This window comes from Canis lupus, chromosome 33 (assembly GCF_048164855.1).
Source record: "Canis lupus baileyi chromosome 33, mCanLup2.hap1, whole genome shotgun sequence".
In the NCBI taxonomy this organism is placed as follows: Eukaryota; Metazoa; Chordata; class Mammalia; order Carnivora; family Canidae; genus Canis; species Canis lupus.
The window spans coordinates 28,322,902-28,345,439 of NC_132870.1; the positions used below are offsets into that span (position 1 = coordinate 28,322,902).

The 22,538-nt window shown below is 41.1% G+C and overlaps 1 protein-coding gene and 1 long non-coding RNA gene across 6 annotated transcripts in view; one reads left to right on the top strand and one right to left on the bottom strand.

The window, feature by feature from the left end:
* PAPSS1 (3'-phosphoadenosine 5'-phosphosulfate synthase 1) overlaps window positions 1–1,061 on the bottom strand; it is a 98,673-nt gene extending 97,612 nt beyond the window's left edge. Inside the window, exon 1 of one of the 2 annotated variants that reach the window (XM_072809918.1) lies at window positions 870–1,061. In XM_072809918.1, the coding sequence (XP_072666019.1) occupies window positions 870–932 (63 nt within the window). In that variant the 5' untranslated portion in view covers window positions 933–1,061. The remainder of the gene's footprint in view (window positions 1–869) is intronic. The other variant, XM_072809917.1, reaches the window with a different exon arrangement.
* Window positions 1,011–21,075, top strand: LOC140623464 (uncharacterized). 4 transcript variants are annotated; one of them, XR_012023079.1, is made up of 7 exons: window positions 1,011–1,133; window positions 1,584–1,763; window positions 2,404–2,814; window positions 5,909–6,079; window positions 8,197–8,293; window positions 14,640–14,768; window positions 20,091–21,075. It is a non-coding gene; the product is annotated as an uncharacterized lncRNA (long non-coding RNA). The 4 variants fall into 4 exon arrangements; XR_012023081.1 differs by lacking the exon at window positions 20,091–21,075 and adding an exon at window positions 14,061–14,221 and having other exon boundaries at window positions 14,640–16,231; XR_012023078.1 differs by lacking the exon at window positions 20,091–21,075 and having other exon boundaries at window positions 14,640–16,229.
* Window positions 21,076–22,538: the final 1,463 nt, after the last annotated feature.

Consider the following 22,538-nt stretch of genomic DNA (forward strand, 5'->3'; position numbering starts at 1 on the left):
CATCATCGTACTGTATTGTGAAATAAAAAACTATCTAAACCAGTGCCTTTCCTGACTCCCAAGTCCGACACCGCCTTCCTGTCCCCCTCCCCCACTGCCATCTACTCTATACTTACAAAATCTTAAGGCTGTTTCTCATCAAAGAATTAAGGAAGGAAGCAACCTTCTGAGGACACAGCACTTGACCATCAAATCCAACGGGCGGTCCTTGATAAACGTTATAAACCATTGCTCTTTCCATACCTTACTGTCTGCAGAAATCAAGTCCTTTAAAACTCCATGTTATTTGTTAGACTTTCCTATTTAACACCGAGTCACAAAGAACCTCAGTGCAGAGCAGTCTCAATTCATGAATGGCCACATTGTTGGGTACTCTCCCTTCACACTGAAACTCAGAAATAAATGGAAAGACGTGGCGAAGGATCCAAACCTGGGCTAACCGCACTGGCAGAGCCAAGAAAAACCAGAACGCACCGAACGCGCCCGCCTTCGCCTCCTCCGCAGAGCTTCAGGCCAATCCAGGGGATGCGCGCAGCATCCCCCGGCCGGGCTGCACGCCTCGGCAGCCGCCAGCTCACTCCCCAGATTTCCCTCCAGGTCTCCTCTGAGCCGAGGCGCTGGGGAAGGGTGCCTTCTTCCCCCTGAGGGTGGGTCGGACCGCACACTGCGCCCAGCCCGAGACCCCTGCCGCGCCAGCCAGTCTGGCACCCCCGCCCCCCCCCCAACCCCAGCTGGGAGGCGCCGCGGCCTCGGGTACCATCCCCGAGCCCCAGGGAGGATGCAGAGGAGGCGGGAGGAAAGCAGTGGCTCCGGAACGAGCCACAAGCCGGAGCCTCCCCGAGCCGCCTCCGCTCCTCCACCCGACTCACCCAGTTCTGCGCATTATTATTGCTCAGCTTGACTTTCTTGCACAGGCTCCCGGGAACCTCCATAACCGCAGAGCGCGCTCGGGGGCCGGGAGCCTCCGCGCCCACAGGTTAGAGAGGCCGGCGGGGGCGGGGGCGGGGCCGGGCTGGAGGGCGGGGCCTCCCCCGCGCTCGGGTCGGCGCGCGCTGACGTACGCACGCACGCGCTCGTGCCTCCTCCTGCGTGGCGCGGCGCGGGCGCCTCCGCAATGGGGCTGGAGCCGAGAGGTACGTGTGAGGAGGGGCGAAGCGGCGGGCGCGAACCTTAGGCCGGGGTGGGGGGGCGGGGCCTTGGCGCTCGCGTCCGGGCGAGCGCGCGCGACGCTCCTCCCCCTGGTTTCTGAGGAAGGGGCGGGGCCGAGGGAGGTCGTCGTGGAAGTCTCCTGGCTTCTCCCCTGCCGGCGCCGCAGGCCTCTCAGGGTAAGGGCGGCACCTGGCTCCCGGCTCCCGGCTCCCGGCTCCCGGCCCCAGCGTGCTTGGCTCCTCGCCGCTCACGCCGGCTGGGAGAAGGCGTTGAGGTGGCCTCCTGCCCCTCTGGCTTCTCCTCCTTAAGCCTGGCCACCAGGCTGCTGTCTGCCCAGTCTGTATCTACCTGGCGCCCTGGCCACATTTTAAAAAGGGATTTTTCCAGCCGCGCAGAGGGAAGAACTGTTTTACCAGACAATTCATTCTCCACAGGTTCCGTTTGGTGGCTTTAAAATTCTGCTCAGCGCCCAACTTCAAAAAACAGTCAATGACCCATCCTTAGTCATCAGTAATTAATATCTCGACTGGGATGAGGTGGTTATCTGCAAGGAGCCTTGCACTTTGGAGACCTCTCCTCATACCCGGAGCTATTCTGTCCAGTAATTCTCTCAGGTAGGCTCAAAGGATCCCCTATGTTATTAGCTTTTCCGTAAATTCTTAGGGCACTGAAATCTAGGCGTAAGGAGGGCTGCTGGTTACCACACGGTAGAATGCCCACCTATGCAGAACATTTTCAAATCCACCTAATTATCACAGGGCTAGTTCATAGGAAAATGGGCTGGGGGGGGGGTTCCTCCACGAGTTCTCGCCCCCCTCCCATTACGCGAAAGGTTTTCCACAGCTTACCCGTGGCACAGAAATAGTTGTTTGAATCTCTGCTCCTCCTTAACCCAGTTTTTTTCCACCTCACACCACACACACACCATCTTCAATCACTAAGACCTAAAAGCCATTGGTTTTTTTTAATAACTAGCAAATCAGCAAATCAATAAATATTTATTTCCCCTACTGTTAATGTCTTTTATTAGGCCTTCCCCATATCCAAGATGAATCACAACCAATCCCCTTAACTAGGCATCCTCCCACCTGTGCAACTGCTGCCCACACCTCTGTCATACACTCCATTACTAAAGTAGAAATCTGACCTTGACCATGTAAAATGCCAGTAGTTCCCTATAGCTTTTCCTAGGGAATGTTTAAGTTGAAGTCTGCATGTAGTACTGAATTTCAGTATACTTCTCGATTTTGCCAGTAACAGGAAGGAATTTGGAAGTTCAAATGAGAACACAGCACCCCATTTGGAATCAGCTGTCTCTCCAAGAAGTCCTCGGAAATGGTATTCAGAGGGAAATGATATAAAGAAATCACAATCTGGGCTTCTAGTTGTGCTCATTGCTTCTCAGTCCATATTTCTGAGCTTTTCCAATGAAAGACATTTTTAGAGTCAAAATACATCATGAGTTTGCATTGATACTCTCAGTTCAAAATCATGATTCCAGGCATCAGCAACCAAAAACAAGGAAATTACCAAAAAAGACTAGAATTAAACAAACAACAACAAAAACCACAGGATTATGTCGAAAGAACTCAGAAGCCAACTTCAAGAAGTTTTCTTGTGTCAAAGATGGCACAATTAGAGCTCTAAAGGGATAATAACTATAAGGTATTAAAACAAAATATGTTTAAATGTAGATGTTGATATGATATTGATGATGATTTTTTTTAATTTTTTTTTATTTATTTACGATTGTCACACACACACAGAGAGAGAGAGAGAGAGAGGCAGAGACACAGGCAGAGGGAGAAGCAGGCTCCATGCACCGGGAGCCCGACATGGGATTCGATCCCGGGTCTCCAGGATCGCGCCCTGAGCCAAAAGCAGGCGCTAAACCGCTGCGCCACCCAGGGATCCCAATATTGATGATGATTAAAAGAGAATTCATTGTTATCCTTGGAGGATGCTAAGGAACCAACTCATTTTGAAAATATAAACAAAAGGAAAAAATTAAACATTTACCCTGCTTTCTCTGCATTATCTGTAAGTCAGATAATGAAAAAATTGATGAGGGGACCCCTGGGTGGCACAGTTTTCAGCTCAGGTCATGATCTCAGGGTTTTGAGATCAAGCCCCATGTCCGGCTCTGTGCTGAGCACAGTCACTTGAGATTCTCTCTCCCTCTCCCTCTGCCCCTCCTGCTTGTGCTCTCATTTTCTCTCTCTCTCTCAAATAAATAAATAAATCTTTTTTTAAAAAATGGATAAGAAGGGGGTGCCTGGGTGGCTCAGTCGTTAAAGCATTTGTTTTCAGCTCAGGTTATGATCTGGAGTCCTGGGATGGAGCCCCGCATTAGGCTCTCTGCTCAGTGGGGAGCCTGCTTCTCCCTCTACTCCTCCCTCTTGCTCTGTTGTCTCTCTCTCACTCTCTCTCTCTCTCTCAAATAAATAAAATCTTTTTAAAAATTTATGAGAAGTTTTCCTTGTAGAAATATAGCTAATAAATAAAGAAGGAAAGATTATAATATCGCCATCTTTACCTTCTAATCAAGTAATGGATAAAGACAATAATGCTCATGGCTGCTAACATCATGGAAATAAAGAACATCAGAACTTTTTTGCCTCCTCATGATTTTTTGCCTCCTGTAGTATTAATGCCCCTCAGAATCACCTGATTCTAACCAAGCTTTCAGGTCTAATTGCCAGTTTATAGTTAATGCAGAGAAAAGAGGAAGATGTAAAATCACCATATATGCAAGTAGCCAAATTCAAATTGTAGAAAAGCCTACATCATAGTGAACTGATTCTTAAATAATTCAACTAAAGGGGGAAAAAAACTAATGAAGAACTAAAGATTAAAAGAAAACTTAAGAGAACTATTCGACAATTGAAATATATGGAAATTTAACCACTGACTTGCATAGAGAATCTTTTTCCCATGGAGAATTTTTAATGTATATATAGCAAGGATTTTGAAGAGTCCCTGGATTCTTGATATTAAAAGCTGACAATTTTTTGGTAATAATAGCTCTAAACCTATGTAGCTCTAAAATTAGAGCTACATATTGAAAGATGTGTCAATGAAATGGCAATGCCATAAGTATTCAGAACTAAAATGAGGCTCTTGGAAATTAAAAGCAAGATAGCAGGAGTGGAAGAAAAGGTGAAGGTATCTCCCAGAATGCAGAGCAAAAAATTCCCCAAAATAGAAGTGGAATTTTTAAAGAAAAAACAGTCCAGGAAACCCAACATCCAAATATTAGGAATTCCAGAAGAGAAAAATCGCAGGAGGAAATAACCAAGGAAATTATTCAAGAAAATTTCCTAGAAGTGAAGGACTTGAGTCTCTCCCCAAATGTCCAGCTCAGCACATAAAAATTCAACATACAAAACATAGCACTGTTGTTTGGAAATCCTACAAGCTTCCAAGGAGGAGATTTCAAAAGCAAAGAATCAGGAATGAAAATAAATTGAGGGTACCAAGAAAAACACTGAGAGCTAGAAGGCAAATAGAACAATATCTTTAGAGTTCCAAAAGAATTTCCAACCTGAAATTTGGAGTTACATACACCCTTTCTCAAGAAATTATTGGAGGATATGCTCCACTTAAATGGAAAAAGGAAGACATGGCATTTAGAAAACAGGAGTTTCCACAGAGGAGACAGCTGAAAAGGAATTCCCAGGTTGATGGTGAAGGAAGATCTAGGGATGACTACCATGTACTGGGTCTGGAGGATACTCAATCAGAAGGGTCTCCAAGAAGTCAGAAGGCCCTTGGAGAGCCTTGTTTAGGAAGACAAAATTAATAGAGCATCTGATAGAAATGACCATACTGAAAATGATTCAGGCAACTGAAACGGAGTTTGAGGTTATATTAGTCATAACTATTTAGAAAAGTAAGTCATCAAAAAGGACACATTTATCACACCCTTTCCAAACAAACTATATCTCTGGGTAATCAAATAGTTGATGAAGAATAGTTCATACTGATAAAATTTTAACTAATAAATGCAGAAGGATTGTTGGAACTTAAAAATTACCATTTTTGATGGGTAGCAAGGAAGACACTTGTTTTGATGAGCCCTGGCTATTGTTGGTAAGTGATGAATCATGAATTCTACTCCAGAAATCAATATTGCACTGTATGTTAACCTAAAATTTAAATTAAAGAGAAAGGAAAGAAGGAAGGAAAAGGAAAGGAAAGGAAAGAAAAATCACCCTTTTAGGGGCGTCTGGGTGGCTCAGTGGTTGAGATCTGCCTTTGGCTCAGGTCATGATCCCAGGATCGTGGGATCAAGTCCTGCGTCAGGCTCCCCATAGAGAGCCTGCTTCTCCCTCTGCCTATGTCTCTGTCTCTGTGTGTCTCATGAATAAATAAAACAAATCTTTAAAAAAATGAATAAATAAAAATCACTATTTTAAACACCTGATGAGGTAATTAATATAGGCAATAATCATTAATGTCTGCTGAAAGTATTAGGTGAAAGATAGTGTGATGGTTAATTTTATGTATCAACCTGAATGGCTCACAGAGCGCCCAGATATTTGGTTAAACATTATACTGGGTGAGTCTGTGAGAGTTTTGCTGGATGAGATTAACATTTGAATCAATAGACTAAGTAAATTACTCTCTAAAGTGGGTAGGCCTCATCCAATCATTCAAAGGCATGATTAGAACAAAAAGATGACTCTTCTACAAGTAAGAGGGGACTCCAGGAGCCTTACTTCTTTGAGCTGAGACATTGGTCTTTTCCTGCCTTCAGACTTGAACTGAAACATTGGCTCTTTGATCTCAAGCCTGCTATCTTTCAGACTGGAACTTATGCCATCAGCTCTTCTGACTCTCAGGCTTTGGAACTAGGAGTGAAACTACCATCAGCCCTTCTCCAGCTTGCTGACTGCAGATCTTGAGACTTCTCAGCCTCCATGATCACGTGAGCCAATTCCTTATAATAAATCTCCATCTATCTATACTATTGGTTCTGTTTCTCTGGAAAACTCTAATAGAGGTAGGAAAGAGAATTTTACAATGGAGGGATGAGGCTGATACCACCTGTACCCACTTAGCAATTTTAGCATCTTCTAAAACTGGTATACCGGATATCATGTACCTTAAATGTGATATAATGAGAAATCCTCAGCACTAATTGTCCTAATTTGTGTTGTTCAAGAAGTAGGGCATGGAAAGAATATGATTACAAGTCATTTATTTGGGAGGTGATCCCAGGAAACACCATTAGTAAAGTGGGAACATGATACAGGAACATGAAGGAAGTCAATAAAGCAGCCATTGTAAGTAACTGGAGCTTAATCCCACTGAGTAACTCTGAGAAAGTGTTGATTATATGCTTCAAAACATATTATCTGAGAGGAGAGAGCTGGGATATTTATACCACTCCCTTCAGTCATTATTCAAGGACTATTCCTAGGGAGTGGAGTGTTCATTCCCTGGTAATTTTGGATTGCAATTCATACAAGTAGAGAGGGCACTGGTCCTAAAGAAAGCCTTCATGCGAAGAAATAGAGGTATATTCACAAGTGAAAGTCAGGATGATATGTTCCACAATAGTACGGGCTGAAAGGATATGCATGCAGCACCAGAAGTGTTCGCTATAACCTCTTATGAGTATTCTTTAAAAAAAAAAAAAAAAAGCAAGGATATATGTCTCTCTTCTTTTTTACATAAGAGGTTACTTATTTTTAAGAAGAGAACAATAAAGAACTCCACAAAGAGAACCACACACAAACACACACACACACACACACACACAAAGGAAAGAAAAAAAAGAAACTATCTTCAGAGTAAAACTATCATGGTGGAAAGGAAGGATGTTTACCTACATGGCTCAGCTCTTTTTTTTTTTTTTTATAAATTTATTTTTTTATTGGTGTTCAATTTGCCAACATATAGAATAACACCCAGTGCTCATCCCATCAAGTGCCCCCACTCAGTGCCCGTCACCCAGTCACCCCCACCCCCACACCCCCCGCCCATCTCCCCTTCTCCCACCCCTAGTTCGTTTCCCAGAGTTAGGAGTCTCTCATGTTCTGTCTCCCTTTCTGATATTTCCCACTCATTTTTTCTCCTTTCCCCTTTATTCCCTTTCACTATTTTTTATATTCCCCAAATGAATGAGACCATATAATGTTTGTCCTTCTCCAATTGACATTTCACTCAGCATAATACCCTCCAGTTCCATCCACGTTGAAGCAAATGGTGGGCATTTGTCATTTCTAATGGCTGAGTAATATTCCATTGTATACATAAACCACATCTTCTTTATCCGTCTATCTTTCGATGGACACAGAGGCTCCTTCCACAGTTTGGCTATTGTGGACATTGCTGCTAGAAACATCGGGGTGCAGGTGTCCTGGTGTTTCATTGCATCTGTATCTTTGGTGTAAATCCCCAGCAGTGTAATTGCTGGGTCGTAGGGCAGATCTATTTTTAACTCTTTGAGGAACCTCCACACAGTTTTCCAGAGTGGCTGCACCAGTTCACATTCCCACAACAGTGCAGGAGGGTTCCCCTTTCTCCACATCCTCTCCAACATTTGTGGTTTTCTGCCTTGTTAATTATCCCCATTCTCACTGGTGTGAGGTGGGATCTCATTATGGTTTTGATTTGTATTTCCCTGATGGCAAGTGATGCGGAGCATTTTCTCATGTGCTTGTTGGCATGGCTCAGCTCTAAATCACACATACTTAGTCATAGTAATATACACACATGTGTGATGGTGACAGAAGAAGAAAGAGAAATAAATCTTCATTTTCCAAGGCGAGAAACCCATAGATATTGCCTAAAGCTTAAAGACCAAAAGTAGCAATACATCTATTATTTTAAGATATGGAAATATGTACGAAAAGATTTACCTGAAAGACTTAAGAGTCGTTGCCTCTAGGGAAGGAAAATTGGGAGAGGAGATGAAGATGATGAGGGATTTGTTCTTTGTCTTAAAATTCCTTATAGAATCATTTCAGTCTAAACTATTTGGATATATCATTTTGACAAAAATGTACAAAAGAACTTTTTAAAAATATTGAATTCAAGGTCAAACGAAGTGAGCATGTGGAGACAACCCCAGATGTTTGGCTTAAAAAAAGGAATAGAGAAATGAAAGAGAGCTGAAGACCAATACAGAATCAAGGTAGGATTTTTTTTTAAGATTTTATTTATTCATGAGACAGAGAGAGAGAGAGAGAGAGGCAGAGACATAAGCAGAGGGAGAAGCAGGCTCCATGCAGAGAGCCCAATGTGGGACTTGATCCTGGGACTTCAGGATCACACCCTGAGCCGAAGGCAAATGCTTAACTGCTGAGCCATCCAGGCGTCCTAAAGTAGGATATTTTTAAAAGAAAGGATAAACTAGAGCAAATTATATGCTGATGAGAATGACCCCAACAAAGAGCAAAGGTAATTAACTGATGGATAGAGATCCTTGAGGGTTGGAATCCAGGGCACAAGTGAAGGTGGGCCTTTGATGAGGAGTAGGTAATACCTGCAAAATAAAGTAAAAAGAGAAGACAGGCACAGATGCCAGCCCATTGGTATAGGAGGTGGGATGATGAGAGACTTTGCACTGAGGGTTTTTATTTTCTCATGTAAGTGTGAGGTAAAGCCATTAGTGAGAGAGGACCATCTGAGAACTACTGCTTTAAATAATGGATGGGCATTCTTAGATACCTGAGATAGTTACCCTTATAACATATTGTATATTCCAACAGTCACTAAAACTGTAAAGAGCACATTAAATATTTTAAGCTAAACCAAGGAGCTATAAAAATTAGAAACCCCAGAGCAAAGTGTATCTTAACCCTTTCAGGAGCACAGGTATTCTCAAGAAGAGGGTAACGGTAATGTAAAAGCTTGGTAATATCATATTGTAAGTCACTCACCTAGGTGGTAGCAGAGCATCAGTCTCAGAAGGTGGTCTGAGATGAATAGAACTTAAAAGTTGCTGCACAAACCAGAGGTAATATGCATGAGCATCCCATTCATCCCCCCACCCTCTCTATTGTTAGTTAAACAGCCACCAACTGTGAAATGGAAGGGATGATTGGAAGGCAGGCAGGGATATTTTATTTCCATTCGGAAGGAATCACTGGAGATTCTGAAGAATTCCCTCTCATCCAGTCACTTCAAGTCTCTAGGCTTGCAGGAGGCCAGTTTGTAGAGAAAATCACCCCTGTGGTCAAGGCCATTCCATTTCTTCACATTTTGCATATATGGAGAAAATACATGAATATATCTAAAGACATATCTTCAGCAAGGGGATTTGACTGAATAAAGAACAAGAGAAATAGGGCTGAAAAATCCTTGAAACATCACCAATTTCATCTGAAGCATTTTCTGGTGGTTATTGCTATTTTTTACCTTAGAAAAAAGCCCCCAAATAGTGAATTTCATAAGATGGGTTACTAAAAATTGTCATATTTTAGAATTATGGTTTGTTCATAATTCAAAAGAGATCTTTTTCACAGTGAATAGAGACAACTTGCTAGAGTTCTAGGTTTTCTACTAACTTAAGAACCTTGGGTAAGTCATGTAACTTCTGGGGCTGAAGCAGGGGATCAGTTGGATAAATTCATCTCAAGGAATTTTTCGAGTTCTAAAATTATTCTTGATTCTTTTTTTGTAAGATTTATTTTATTTATTTGAGAGGAAGAGGGAGAGAAAAGCAGACTCTGTGCTGAGCAGAGAACCAGACTTGGTCCCAAGACCCTGAAATCATGACCTGAGCTGAAGGCAGATGTTTAACTGACTGACCACCCAGGTGCCCCTTATTCTAGGTTCTTAATTTAGGTGTCACTTGTACCTGAAAACAAGAATTTAATCAAACCCACAAATTATCTGTAAGCACCTTACTGTGTAAAACATTGTGTCAATAATTTCTGTATGTTAAAGTAGCTGAGTAATAAGTAATGGGAAGCAACACCAAACACAGCATATATTCTTTTCCCTAGGTTCTTTCAGCATAATTATGATGAAATACATCCATGTTGTTGTGTGTGTTGGCAGTTTATTCCATTTTGTTGATGACTAGTATTCCACTGTACAGTGTTAAGATTTTGTTAAATTAACATTTGTTAAGTAAAGCACAGGTGCTATAGATGGTGAATTTTGGCTTAACAATAGAACACAAAAGAAATAAGAACCATTATTACTCATAATAAACCTCAAGGACCTTTATTACTCATAGGTCCTTGAGGAAGTACATGGCACACTTTGAGAGGCCACACAAGGCCAGGTGCAGGCAGAGAAAAAGGCAGGACCTGGGGCAAATGCCTTCATTGGGATCCCAAGGTGGAATGCTCTGGGGTTCCCAGGCTAAGGCCAGATTGATTAATTCAAATCAAAGAGAGCAGAGTTTCTGGTAAGCTCTACAGGGGTCTCATCTTTATTATTTTTTTTTAAGATTTTATTTATTTATTTATTTATTTATTTATTTATTTATTTATTTATTTAAGAGAGAGAGAGAGAGAGAAACAATGAGCAGGGAGGAGGGCCAGAAGAAGAGGGAGAAGCACACTCCTCACTGGGCAGGGAGCCTGACAATACAGGGCTGGATCCCAGGACCCTGAGATCGTGACCTGAGCTGAAAGCAGATGCTTACTGACTGAGCCACCAGATGCCCCTCATCTTTTTTTCTTTTTTTTCAAAGATTTTATTTATTCATGAGAGAGAGAGAGAGAGAGAGAGAGAACAAGCATGGGGAGGAGCAGAGGGAGAGGGAGAAGCTGGCTTAATCCCAGGACCCTGGGATCAGGACCTGAGTGGAAGACAGATGCTTAACTGACTGAGCCACCCAGGTGCCCCTGTGGGGGGGGGGGGGGGTGTCTCAGGGGCACATAGGGGAAAGTCCTAGAAGGCCAGGAAGACTGTTGATCACAAGGGCAGTTGGGGAGGTCTTATCAGGACATTACATTTGCTTGTGACTCTGTGGGCTGTTATCTAGGGTATGTGCTTGTATGAAGGGCTAGTGTCAGTTTAAGGTCCCTGCAGGTCCCTTGGTAAGCCAAAATAGATGCCAAGGCAGCAATATCATGGAGTAGTTTAGTTAAACTCACAATATGCGGATATGCCATGATTTGTTTATTATCTGTTGAAGGATATTTGGGTAACTTCAATTTGAGGCTCTTGCAAATAAAATTACCATGAACACTCATATGCAAGTCTTTGTGTGAGCAGATACTTTCTCCCCCTACCCCCCACCCAGGGAAAGAAACCTAGGCATATGAATACTAGAGGAATGACTACGCCATATGGTAGGCATATATATAATTTTTTGAAAAACAGTCAAAACCATTGGTAAATGGTGGTACAATTTTACATTCCTGCTAGCAGTGTATGAGAATTATAGTTGCTCCACATTCTTGCCAATAGATTGGTATGGTTGGTCTTTTTAATTTTAGTCGCTGTAATAGTATGCAATAGTATATCATTATAGTTTTAATTTTCACTTCTCTGGGAGCCTGGGTGGCTTAGTGGTTAAGCATCTGCCTTTGGCTCAGGTCATATCCTAGAGTTCCAGGATCGAGTCCTGCATCGGGCTCCCCACAGGGAGCCTGCTTCCCCCTCTGCCTATGTCTCTATTCTCTCTCTGTGTCTCTCATGAATAAATAAATAAAATATTTTTTTTAAATTGCACTTCCCTAATGACTAATGTTAAACATCATTTCATGTGCTTATTTGCTATCTGTATATTTTCTTTTTTTAAAAAAATAATTTATTTATTCATGAGAGACACAGAGAGAGGTGGAGACAGAGGTGGAGGGAGAAGCAGGCTCCCAGTGGAGAACCTGATGTGGGACTCGATCCCAGGACCTGGGATCATGCCCTGAGCCAAAGGCAGACGCTCAAATCACTGAGCCACCCAGGTGTTCCACTATCTGTATATTTTCTTTGGTTAAGGATCTGATCAGATCTTTTTGCCCATTTTCTCTTTTTTTTTTTAATTTTTTATTTATTTATGATAGTCACACACACAGAGAGAGAGAGAGAGAGAGAGGCAGAGACATAGGCAGAGGGAGAAGCAGGCTCCATGCACCGGGAGCCCGACATGGGATTCGATCCCGGGTTTCCAGGATCGCGCCCTGGGCCAAAGGCAGGCGCTAAACCGCTGCGCCACCCAGGGTTCCCTTTTTGCCCATTTTCTAATTGAACTGTTTGTTCTCGGGATCCCTGGGTGGCGCAACGGTTTGGCACCTGCCTTTGGCCCAGGGCGCGATCCTGGAAACCCGGGATCGAATCCCACGTCGGGCTCCCGGTGCATGGAGCCTGCTTCTCCCTCTGCCTATGTCTCTGCCTCTCTCTCTCTCTCTCTCTCTCTCTCTGTGACTATCATAAATAAATAAATAATTTTTTAAAAATGAACTGTTTGTTTTATTACTGAGTTTTGGAAATTCTGTATATATTCTATCTCAAACATTTTATTCTTCATCTCAAGAAGTTCAACATGGGTCTCATTTTATTTTATATTTTTCTTTTGAGAAAGTGAGAGTGGGAGAGGCAGAGGGAAAGAGAGAGAAAGAATCCCAAGCAGGCTCCATGTCCAGCACAGAGCCCAGCTTGGGGCTCAATTTCACGACCTGGAGATCATGACCTGAGCAGAAATTGAGAGAGCCGGCATTTAACCAACTAAGCCACCCAGGCACCCCAACATGGGTCTCTTTTTAAAAATGTATCTTCCATGCCTCCATTCCACATGAGCAATCCTTCCCCTACTTGTTTGAATATATGTAAAATAACCATTTTAACATCCTTATCTACTAATTCTGTTTTCTGTGTTTATATCTCATCATATTGACTCATTTTTCTCAGTCTAGGTCATATTCTCCTCTTTCCCTGCCCCTTTCCTGCTCCTTACCAGACTCCTGATGTTGTGAATTTTACCTTCTAGCATGCTGCATGTTTTTGTAGCCCTGTACATTTTTTTCAGCTTTATTTCTGGGTCATGGTTAGGTTACTTAGAAATAGTTTGGTCCTTTCAAGGCCTTAGCCTATGACTAATTGTGCCCCACCACTCAGAATACCATTTTGAGTACTTTGCCCAAAGCCAAGGATTTCCACTCTGGCTAGTGGGAACACAGCCTATTTTCTGTTGGTTGTGAGCTCAGGGCATATTCCCCTTTGCTCCTTTTGGATGGTATTTTTCTCTGCCCGATATTAGTTGTTCTCACTTGCCTTTGCCCCAGTGCACTTTCTGCCATCTCTGGAGCTTTCTCTGTGGTAGTTCTGTCTTCTTAAGTAGTATATCCTGTCATCCTGACTCCCAGCATCAACTTCCTAAATCAGCGGGACCACAGATTTCTGCCTGGATTACTCTGCCTGCACTGTGGCCAGGAAACTCTGTCTCAGATATTAAGCTGAGGCAGCTGTAAGGATTAATCTCATTATTTCCCAATCTCAGGGATCACTGTCCTGCCCTGCCTGGTATCCAATGTCTGAAAGTCATATTTTCAAATATTATTTTAGTGGGTTTTCTTAGCTGTTTCTGGTGGGAGATCAGATCCAATCACTGATACTTTATCTTCCTAGAAGTAGAAGTTGCTTTTTTATGTGGTTACTTTTATAGTAATAACTTATTTGCCTTTTTTTTAGCTTCACTATTTAACATATATCCTTAGTGTAATTTAGTCTTGACAATTTAAAAAGTGTGTCATGTCTTTAAAATGATTTTATTTTTAAAGATTTTATTTATTTATTTGAGAGAATGAGCAGTGGGAAGGGGCAGAGGAAGAGAGAGAAGCAGATTCCCCACTGAGCAAAAAACCTAATATGAGGCTCAATCCCAGGACCGTGAGATCATGACCTGAGCTAAAGGTAGATGTTTAAGCAGCTGAGCCACCCAGGCACCTCTTTAAAATGATTTTAATCTCTAAACTTACTCCTCCATCCTTTTCATTTCCTTATAGTGCCTCTAAAGAGGAGTAGGGTGCACAGTAAATTTGGAAATATATGGAGTCTGAAACTAATGGAAAAGGAACTGCATATAACCACTGTACTAATTGATAAAGTCATTCTCCATAAGGGGACAGGTTAACAATTCTGATGCAACTGTACATATGTTAAACAAGTAAGTGGATGGCACAAGGTAAGAGCCAAGTTTCTTACCTTTGGAGTGAGAGTGACATAAGCAAGGGGGTTGGGTGGGAGGAAGCCATAAATTTGCTAGTGGATTAGTAAGAACTCATGTTTAGGGATCCCTGGGTGGCACAGCGGTTTAGCACCTGCCTTTGGCCCAGGGCGCGATCCTGGAGACCCGGGATCGAATCCCACATTGGGCTCCCGGTGCATGGAGCCTGCTTCTCCCTCTGCCTGTGTCTCTGCCTCTCTGCCTCTCTCTCTGTGACTATCATACATAAATAAATAAAATTTTTTAAAAAAAAGAACTCATATTTAATTTAATACAGATACAGATGATTACATATAGAAATATTTATAGATGTGTTTATGTACCCATAAGTGATATACCTGTTTCTTTGTTCTGTCAGCTGAGAAGGCTCTAAAGAAACAGCATCCCAGTAGCAGTGAGTCCAGATCTTGGTTTCTAATACCATTTCCAATGGAAGAACTTTTTTCAAGAAATGGCTAATTCTAGGACTAGTAAAGAAATATACAAGGTGAGCCTGGAACACTTTGAAGTGTGAGAGTGTTTTTGAAGTACAAAAAATAAAAAACAAAAACAACAAAACAATGAAACACCACATTCATGTAGGTCTGTCAAAGGAGCCAAATGAAAGACCTCCCAGTGGCCAAAGATAGACAAATTTGAGGAATAAAATAAATAAAGTAGTATAGGGTTATCACAAGTATAAAATATTTTTGAGTCCATTTTGGCAAATAAATGACTGAATAAATAAATGGGGAGATGAGACAAATATCCCAAATATCCCATGCAGAAGAATTCCAAATAATTTATATAGATCCTCAAATCTCAAGGAGAGGGAACATAAATTTCTACTCCTTAAATATGGGCTGTGCTCACTTCTTCTACATTATGGAAACAGAAAGCAAAGGGTAACTTCACGGTGAAGAAGCTTGACAAATACCATCTCAGCCAAATAAGCAAGATCAACATTGTAAGTAATAAATCATGGTGATGGTATGTAGTGTTGGTATGATGTGATGAAAATGACACTTTACCCCTGTGGTCTTCCTCCAAAAACCCATAATCTTCCTCCAAAAACCCTTTTCATGAGGAAAATATCAGACAAATTCCATTAGACAGACAACCTACAAAATACTTTACCAGTATTCTTCAAAACTGCCAACATCATCAAAAACAAAGCAAGTCTGAGAAACTATCACAGCCAAGAGGAGCCTAAGAAGACATGACAACTAAATGTAATGTGGTATCCTGGTTAGGGTCCTGGAACAGAAAAAGAAAGTAGGTAAAAACTAAAAAATTAAGGAAATCCAAATAAACCCTGGACTTTAGCTAATAATAATGTATCAGTATTGATTCATTAAGTGTAACAATATCTCATACAAAGGTAAATGCTAACAATAGGGAAAACTGAGTGTGGAGGTATATGGGAACTTTCTGTACCATCTGCTTAATTTATCTGTAAATGTAAAACTTTTTAGAAAATAAAATCTATTAAAAAAAAAAAAAAAGGAATCCTGACACCAAATGGTAAATCCCCAAATAATCAGTATCCACTGAGCCTGTCTGAACAATAGCAGGCAAGTTCTGTTTACTCCTGGTATCTCAACTTACTATCTCTTCTCACTGATATTCTAGATATACATTTCTGTGGTCTTATCTGAGTTTTCTGGGTGCTGTTTCCCACTCCATACCACCTTCTCCTAATAAATCCCCTAAGGAGTTGCTGTATTTTGACTCCACCACAGGCTTGGACTAGTGGCCAGCAAACCTTTCTCTTCATTTTCCACTGTTCCCTAGAAGAGCTCTGCTTTAGTAATTGGTGAAATTTGCACAATTCCAGCTTCCCTGGTGTCCATATGCTTGTTCCTTCCACCTGCACCTTCCTCCTATAATTAATTTTCTCATTATTCCTACCAGAAGTCAGTCAGTGGGGAAAAATAACCTATCCAGAGCTAGAATTTTTATCATATATTTCTGAGATCCTTTAAAGAAAAAATATTCAAAAAAAAAAAAAAAGAAAAAATATTCACGTATAGCCAGTTTATTCTACAGCTATTGATCAATAGAGTTTTCTACAACAGTTGAAAACACTGAGAGTTCATTTGTTAGCTGACTATCCTACCTATTGTTGGGCCTGCTAGTAGGAACTCCTACTTACTGTGTTTGCGTGCTCAAAGAGGGCCTTGTCTTTTTTTTTTTCAATTTTTTATTTATGATAGTCACACAGAGAGAGAGAGAGAGGCAGAGACACAGGCAGAGGGAGAAGCAGGCTCCACGCACCGGGAGCCCGATGTGGGATTCGATCCCAGGTCTCCAGGATCGCGCCCTGGACCAAAGGCAGGCGCCAAACCGCTGCGCCACCCAGGGATCCCAAGGAGGGCCTTGTCAAAGCGGCACTGCTCCCCTGACTATATATATAATATATATTATATATATATTCTTATATATTAGGAATATATCTAATATATTCCTATTCTGAATAGGAGAACAGGGATGCTCAGCTGGTTGAGTGATTGAGCGATTGAGCGTCTGCCTTCAGCTCAGGGCCTGATCCTGGGATCCACATCGGGTTCCCTGCGAGGAGCCTGCACTCCCTCTCTCTATGTCTCTGCCTCTTTCTATGTGTCTCTCATGAATAAATAAATAAAATCTTTTTTAAAAAATTAATAAGAAAACATAGGCCTCACTCCCTGACATCATGTACTAATTAGACTCTTTCAGATAGTAAGAAATAGGTACACAGATGGCCACCTTAGTGGGATTAATCTAAAGATGGGAGAAGAAAGGAAAAGAAGGAGTTTTCAGCAGCCACACAAAATAGGATAGTAAAGAAATAGCACCAAGGGTGACTAGGTGGCTCAATCAGTTAAGTGTCTGCCCTTGGCTCAGGTCATGATCTTGGGATCCTGGAATCAAGCCCCACCCTGGGCTTCCTGCACAATGGAGAGTCTGCTTCTCTCTCTCCCTTTGCCTCTCCCATCTTCCTTGTCCTTATGTTCTCTCTCTCTCTCAAATAAAGAAATAAAATCTTAAAAAGAAAAAAAAATAGCACCATAGTGCACCATAGAATGTAAACTCCTTTATTCTCCACTTCTGCTTCTTATTACTTCTACCTCTCCCAACTAACTGATTTTTTTCACAAACTGCCCAAGTGACAGGATCTAATTTGATCAGCCTATCACAATCCAATTTAGGCTACCCCTTTTGGTAAAATCTCTCATGCCAGCATATCTTTTAAGTTGCTGGTTAACTGACAGGTGCCTCTAGGTCAGGTTGTCCATCTGGAGTCTAATCCCCTGCAACCAGGAGGTAAGGTTCTATAGTCTAAGGTAAAGCAATTAATTCATTAGAAAGCACCCATATGGGGGTTGTAGGTCTGGAAGAAACTCAGAATCATATACTCTTCTCTCACATAACAGATCTGTTTTCCCAAAGTTCCTTCTGTTGAAAATACCAATTCTTTGTAATGTCAACATGTGTTTTGTGGAAAAGGATTCTGTGATAATTCTGATTCAACAAATATTGCTAAGTGATTACTAAGTGGCAGATATAGTTCTATGCACTTAAATGTGTAGGAAATATGGGTTAAACTAAATTCTTATACTGTAAAATCCTGTTTTTAGTGTGCCATTATTATAAGCTCAAGAGAAGGGCTATGGTTTATACTGTCTCCCAAATCTTTTAAACCAAGTTCCCTTTTTCTGAAAAGCATTTCTTAAACTTCAGATTACATGAAAGATGTATCTTGAGAAAAGCTCGATTTTATCACTGAGGTTCCAGGAAATGATGTTGTCAAGGGACACATGTGCTGTAGTAGCTAGTCTCCACAAGATATCTCCTCTCCCCTGATGAACCACCCCTGCTGGTATTCACTCCCGTGTGTAGTCCTCTCCCACACTGGATCTAGACTGATCTTATGGCTTACTATAGCTAACAGAATGCAGCGGAAATGACTGTGTCCATTCCAGGCTTAAGCCTGATAATTTAAGAAATCTTGCTACCTTGCCCAAAGTCCAACATGAAGAGGCCACAGGGAGAAAGAGAGGCTCTGATACTACATGGAAAAGACCCAGTAATCCGACCAACAGGGAGAAACAAAGCCCTAAGCATCTGACTCCAGTGGAACTATACAAGCCAAACCGCATAGTTCAATCCATTCTAGCTAAAATGGCAGACATGTGAGTGAAGAAGTCATCCTGGACATTCTGGTCCTAGTGGTGAAATACATAAGCCATGGCCAAATTCCAATCCATAGAATTGTGAGGCATAATAAATGGTGGTTGTTTTAAGCCCCTGTTTTGAAGTAGTTTGTTAGACAGCAATTGGTAAACAATATATAAAAATAATTTTAAAAATTATTGCATAAACTTAATATATTGTTCCTAAATTATAAGTACATGTGTCTGTTTCAGAAATGACCTGTTTTAGAGGAAATATAAGTATTTATTTATAAATACTTGAATAATTTTGCTGTTTGCTACAATCGCTTACCTTTTATTTTTGGAAATAACCACTTTATCAGTAAAAATTAAAAACCAAATAAAAGAAGTTTTGAAATATTTAATCACAGAAAAGCCAATTTAACTGCATACTTCTTGCAGTAAACAAAATTAAAATACTTTCATACAATAAGGAACTAAGAAAAAATTGAACTTGAGGCATCCATTTGTTTATAATTGGCAAATCTAATTTAAAAGTACATCTGCTCTGTTTAGCCTGCAAATATCAATAGCAATTAGGAAATTATAAATTCCTAACCTTAAAACAAAATCCAAATTTCAGTCAGGGAACTTTATCCTTTATTTATAAGTTTGGGGATACTAATTATTTACTAATTATTTACAAAGGATAAAATGTTAAACACAATCCTTCTTCCTCCCCCTCTTTTCCCCTTCTCTTCTGCTCTGCCTTCCCCTTATTCCTAATTCTTTTCTCCCTAGATGTTCAGAAAATTGAGTAGGTCACACCGGCCTGAGTATTTGTAAGGTAAAATTCTGAGAAACCCATGCATTCATTTCAAATAAGCCACTCAAGCCCAGACCTTGTGTTACTATGTTGTCATAGCAAGCAATCATCCCCACTTTAGGATTTGTCTCTTTCTAGGTGAGCAGTGTAGCAACCTAAAATGCATAGGATCCTGAATCAGAGCTCTTCACTCCTTACATAAAAGTTGTAGTTTTTATTGGACACAACATCCAGATATTCACATGAAAATTCTTCCATATAAGTATTCGAGTAAATGAAATTTATGAAAGCAAAGTTGTAGAATAAGAATTTAAATATTTAGGAGTAAGTTTTTATTTTGAAATCATAGGAGCACATTTCATGATAATATGAAGAAACACACTAGATGACGGTATGTCCAATAAAACACAAAGTTAATGTGTTAAAGGAAAAACTGGAAGGAAGGCATTGTAGAGCATCAGAAATAAATATCTTCAAACTAATGTGTCATGGTGCTTTCTACATTTGTGTCCTCCCAAAATTCACATATTGAATCCTAATCTCCAAAGGTGATGGTGTTAGTAGGTGGGGGCCTTAAGGGCTGAGGTACGAGGGTAGAGCCCTCATGAATGGGATTAGTACCTTATAAAAAAGATCCCACCAAGATCCCTAGCCCATGTGAGTGCACAGCAAGAATGCACCAGCTACAAACAAGGCAAATGGCCTTTACCAGAAGGCAACCATGCTGGAGCCTTGATCTTAGACTTGAGATCTGGAGGTTTCCAGAACTATGAGAAATAAATGTCTATTGGTTATAAGTCACCCAGTATGTGGCATTTTGTTATAGCAGCCCAAATGGACTAAGTGCTTATTTCTATTGTTTCTCCAGGGCATTCATTTATGTCTCAGTTTGTAATTTATGCAGAAACACAACTCAAGAACCAGAGTCCATAAATATTCAGGTATAGTTCCTTTAATGAAATATTTCCTCCCAAGATGTAAATTGGTGATAATGGTCTGTTTCCTTGAATACAACAGTTCCTCTTAAGATTAGTATAGTAGGATCTGATTTATGATTAGAAGACAAAGGACAACGAAGCACCTGGGTGGCTTAGTCAGTTAAGCGTCTGATTCTTGATCTCAGCTTAGGTCTGGATCTCATGGTCATGAGTTCAAACTCCGTGTTGGGCTCCATGCTCGGTGTAAAGTCTACTTAAAAAAAAAAAAAAAAGGGATGCCTGGGTGGCTCAGTGGTTGAGCATCTGCATTCAGCTCGGTATGATCACAGAGTCCTGAGATCGAGTCCTACATGGGGCTCCCTGCATGGAGCCTGTTTCTCCTCCCTCTGCCTATGTCTCTGCCCCTCTCTCTCTGTACCTCTCGTGAATAAATAAATAAAATCTTTAAAAATAAAAAAATTTTAAATTTAAAAGAAAAAGAAGAGTTAAAACTAGCTATTGCAAACTAAAAGATGAAACAAAGTAAAGTAAGATAATATTGTTACTTGACAGAACTCATGAATTCTTACAGGAGATAGAGATGAAAGTCCGCCCGAAATTGTAATATTCCTCTATTAAACATGTGTTTTTATGCCCCAGCATTTACCTTGGAATAGTAAAAATATAGGAAAGAGACTGAAAGGTCAAACCTGAAGAGAATGAAACCATCTATGTTAAAAGAAAAACAAATGCAATTAACACTATGCTGACATCCAAATACTGGGCTGCAAGAAAGAGAAAAATAATTCTGTGTTATATTCAAGAGTAAACCTGGATAAAGCAAAAAATATAGAGAAATATATGTAAGTATATCTGTCATCAAATCCTAAAAAGGTCATTTTATCTGAAGAGAAATCAAGATGAATAAATTTTTTTATATATTTACTCCATTTTCTATTATCCTGTGTGTATGTGTGTTGTGTGTGCAGGGGTAGGGGAATATATGGGGTGTGGAGGTGGGAGATGAGGCTGGTATATATATACTATATAAAAACATGCCAAGTTTTTTTCATTTGGGCACCGAGTTGGAGGTACTATAAATGTTTGTTAAAGGAGAATTTTTAGGGAAAAGTCTTTGTTTACCAATTAACTATTTTATTTACCCAATAAAATTAGTGAAGTCTTTTGGTTTATAATGACTGAAATCATTTAAATGGATTTAAGCTGAAAATTAGGCCTAGCTGGTTCTAAGTGTTCAAGGATATTTGGACTGTTTCTATCTTTCCTTTAGCTCTACTTTCCTCTGTGCCAGCTTTATAATCAGGAAAGTTTTTATCAAGAAATATCAGTTTGGGGGATCCCTGGGTAGCTCAGCAGTTTAGCGCCTGCCTTTGGCCCAGGGCTTGATACTAGAGTCCCAGGATCGATTCCCACATCGGGCTCCCTGCATGGAGCCTGCGTCTCTGCCTCTCTCTCTCTCTCTCTCTGTCTCTCATGAATAAATAAATAGATAAAATCTTTAAAAAAAAAAAAAAGAAATATCAGTTTGGTCAGCAGTAACTCCAAGGCTTATGTCCTTGCCTAGCAACCACAGATGAAAGAGAGGAGCCAGGGCAGCCCTGGTGGCTCAGCGGTTTAGCGCTGCCTTTAGTCCGGGGTGTGATCCTGGAGACCCGGGTTCGAGTCCTATGTCAGGCTCCCTGCATGGAGCTTGCTTCTCCCTCTGCCTGTGTCTCTACCAATCTCTCTCTCTCTCTCTCTCTCTCTCTCTCTCTCTCTCTCTGTGTCTCATGAATAAATAAATAAAATCTTAAAAAAAAAAAAAAAAAAGAGCCAGAGTGATGGCAGAGAGTCAGGGAGAAGTCCTAGGAAGTGTCTGGGACTGAGTCTCATGAGTCTGTCCTGGATATTGTGCCTAACTATTCTAAATTAGTCATAGGACTAGGGAAGAGGGATGGTAGTGGTATGTTCTGAGGCTAGACCCCGCCATAAGTCTTCCTGAACTTGTGCAGGAGTAACAGAGTAGGGATGGATGTTATCCCCACAAAAACCACAGGGAGGGATCCCTGAGTGGCTCAGCAGGTTTAGCGCCTGCCTTAGCCCGGGGCATGATCCTGGAGTCCCAGGATCGAGTCCCACATCAGGTTCCCTGCATGGAGCCTGCGTCTCCCTCTGCCTGTGTCTCTGCCTGTGTCTCTATCTGTGTCTCTGCTTCTCTCTCTCTCTGTATGTCTCATGAATAAATAAATAAAATCTTAAAAAAAAAAAAAACCACAGGGAAAGACTGGGGGAAGGAATGAGGAAAAGGAAAGTTGAGGGGTTCTTATACCAATGTAAGGAAGAATGAATGACCACTTGGCAACCCACATCTTCATATTAACCTGCCTAACATTTTTTTC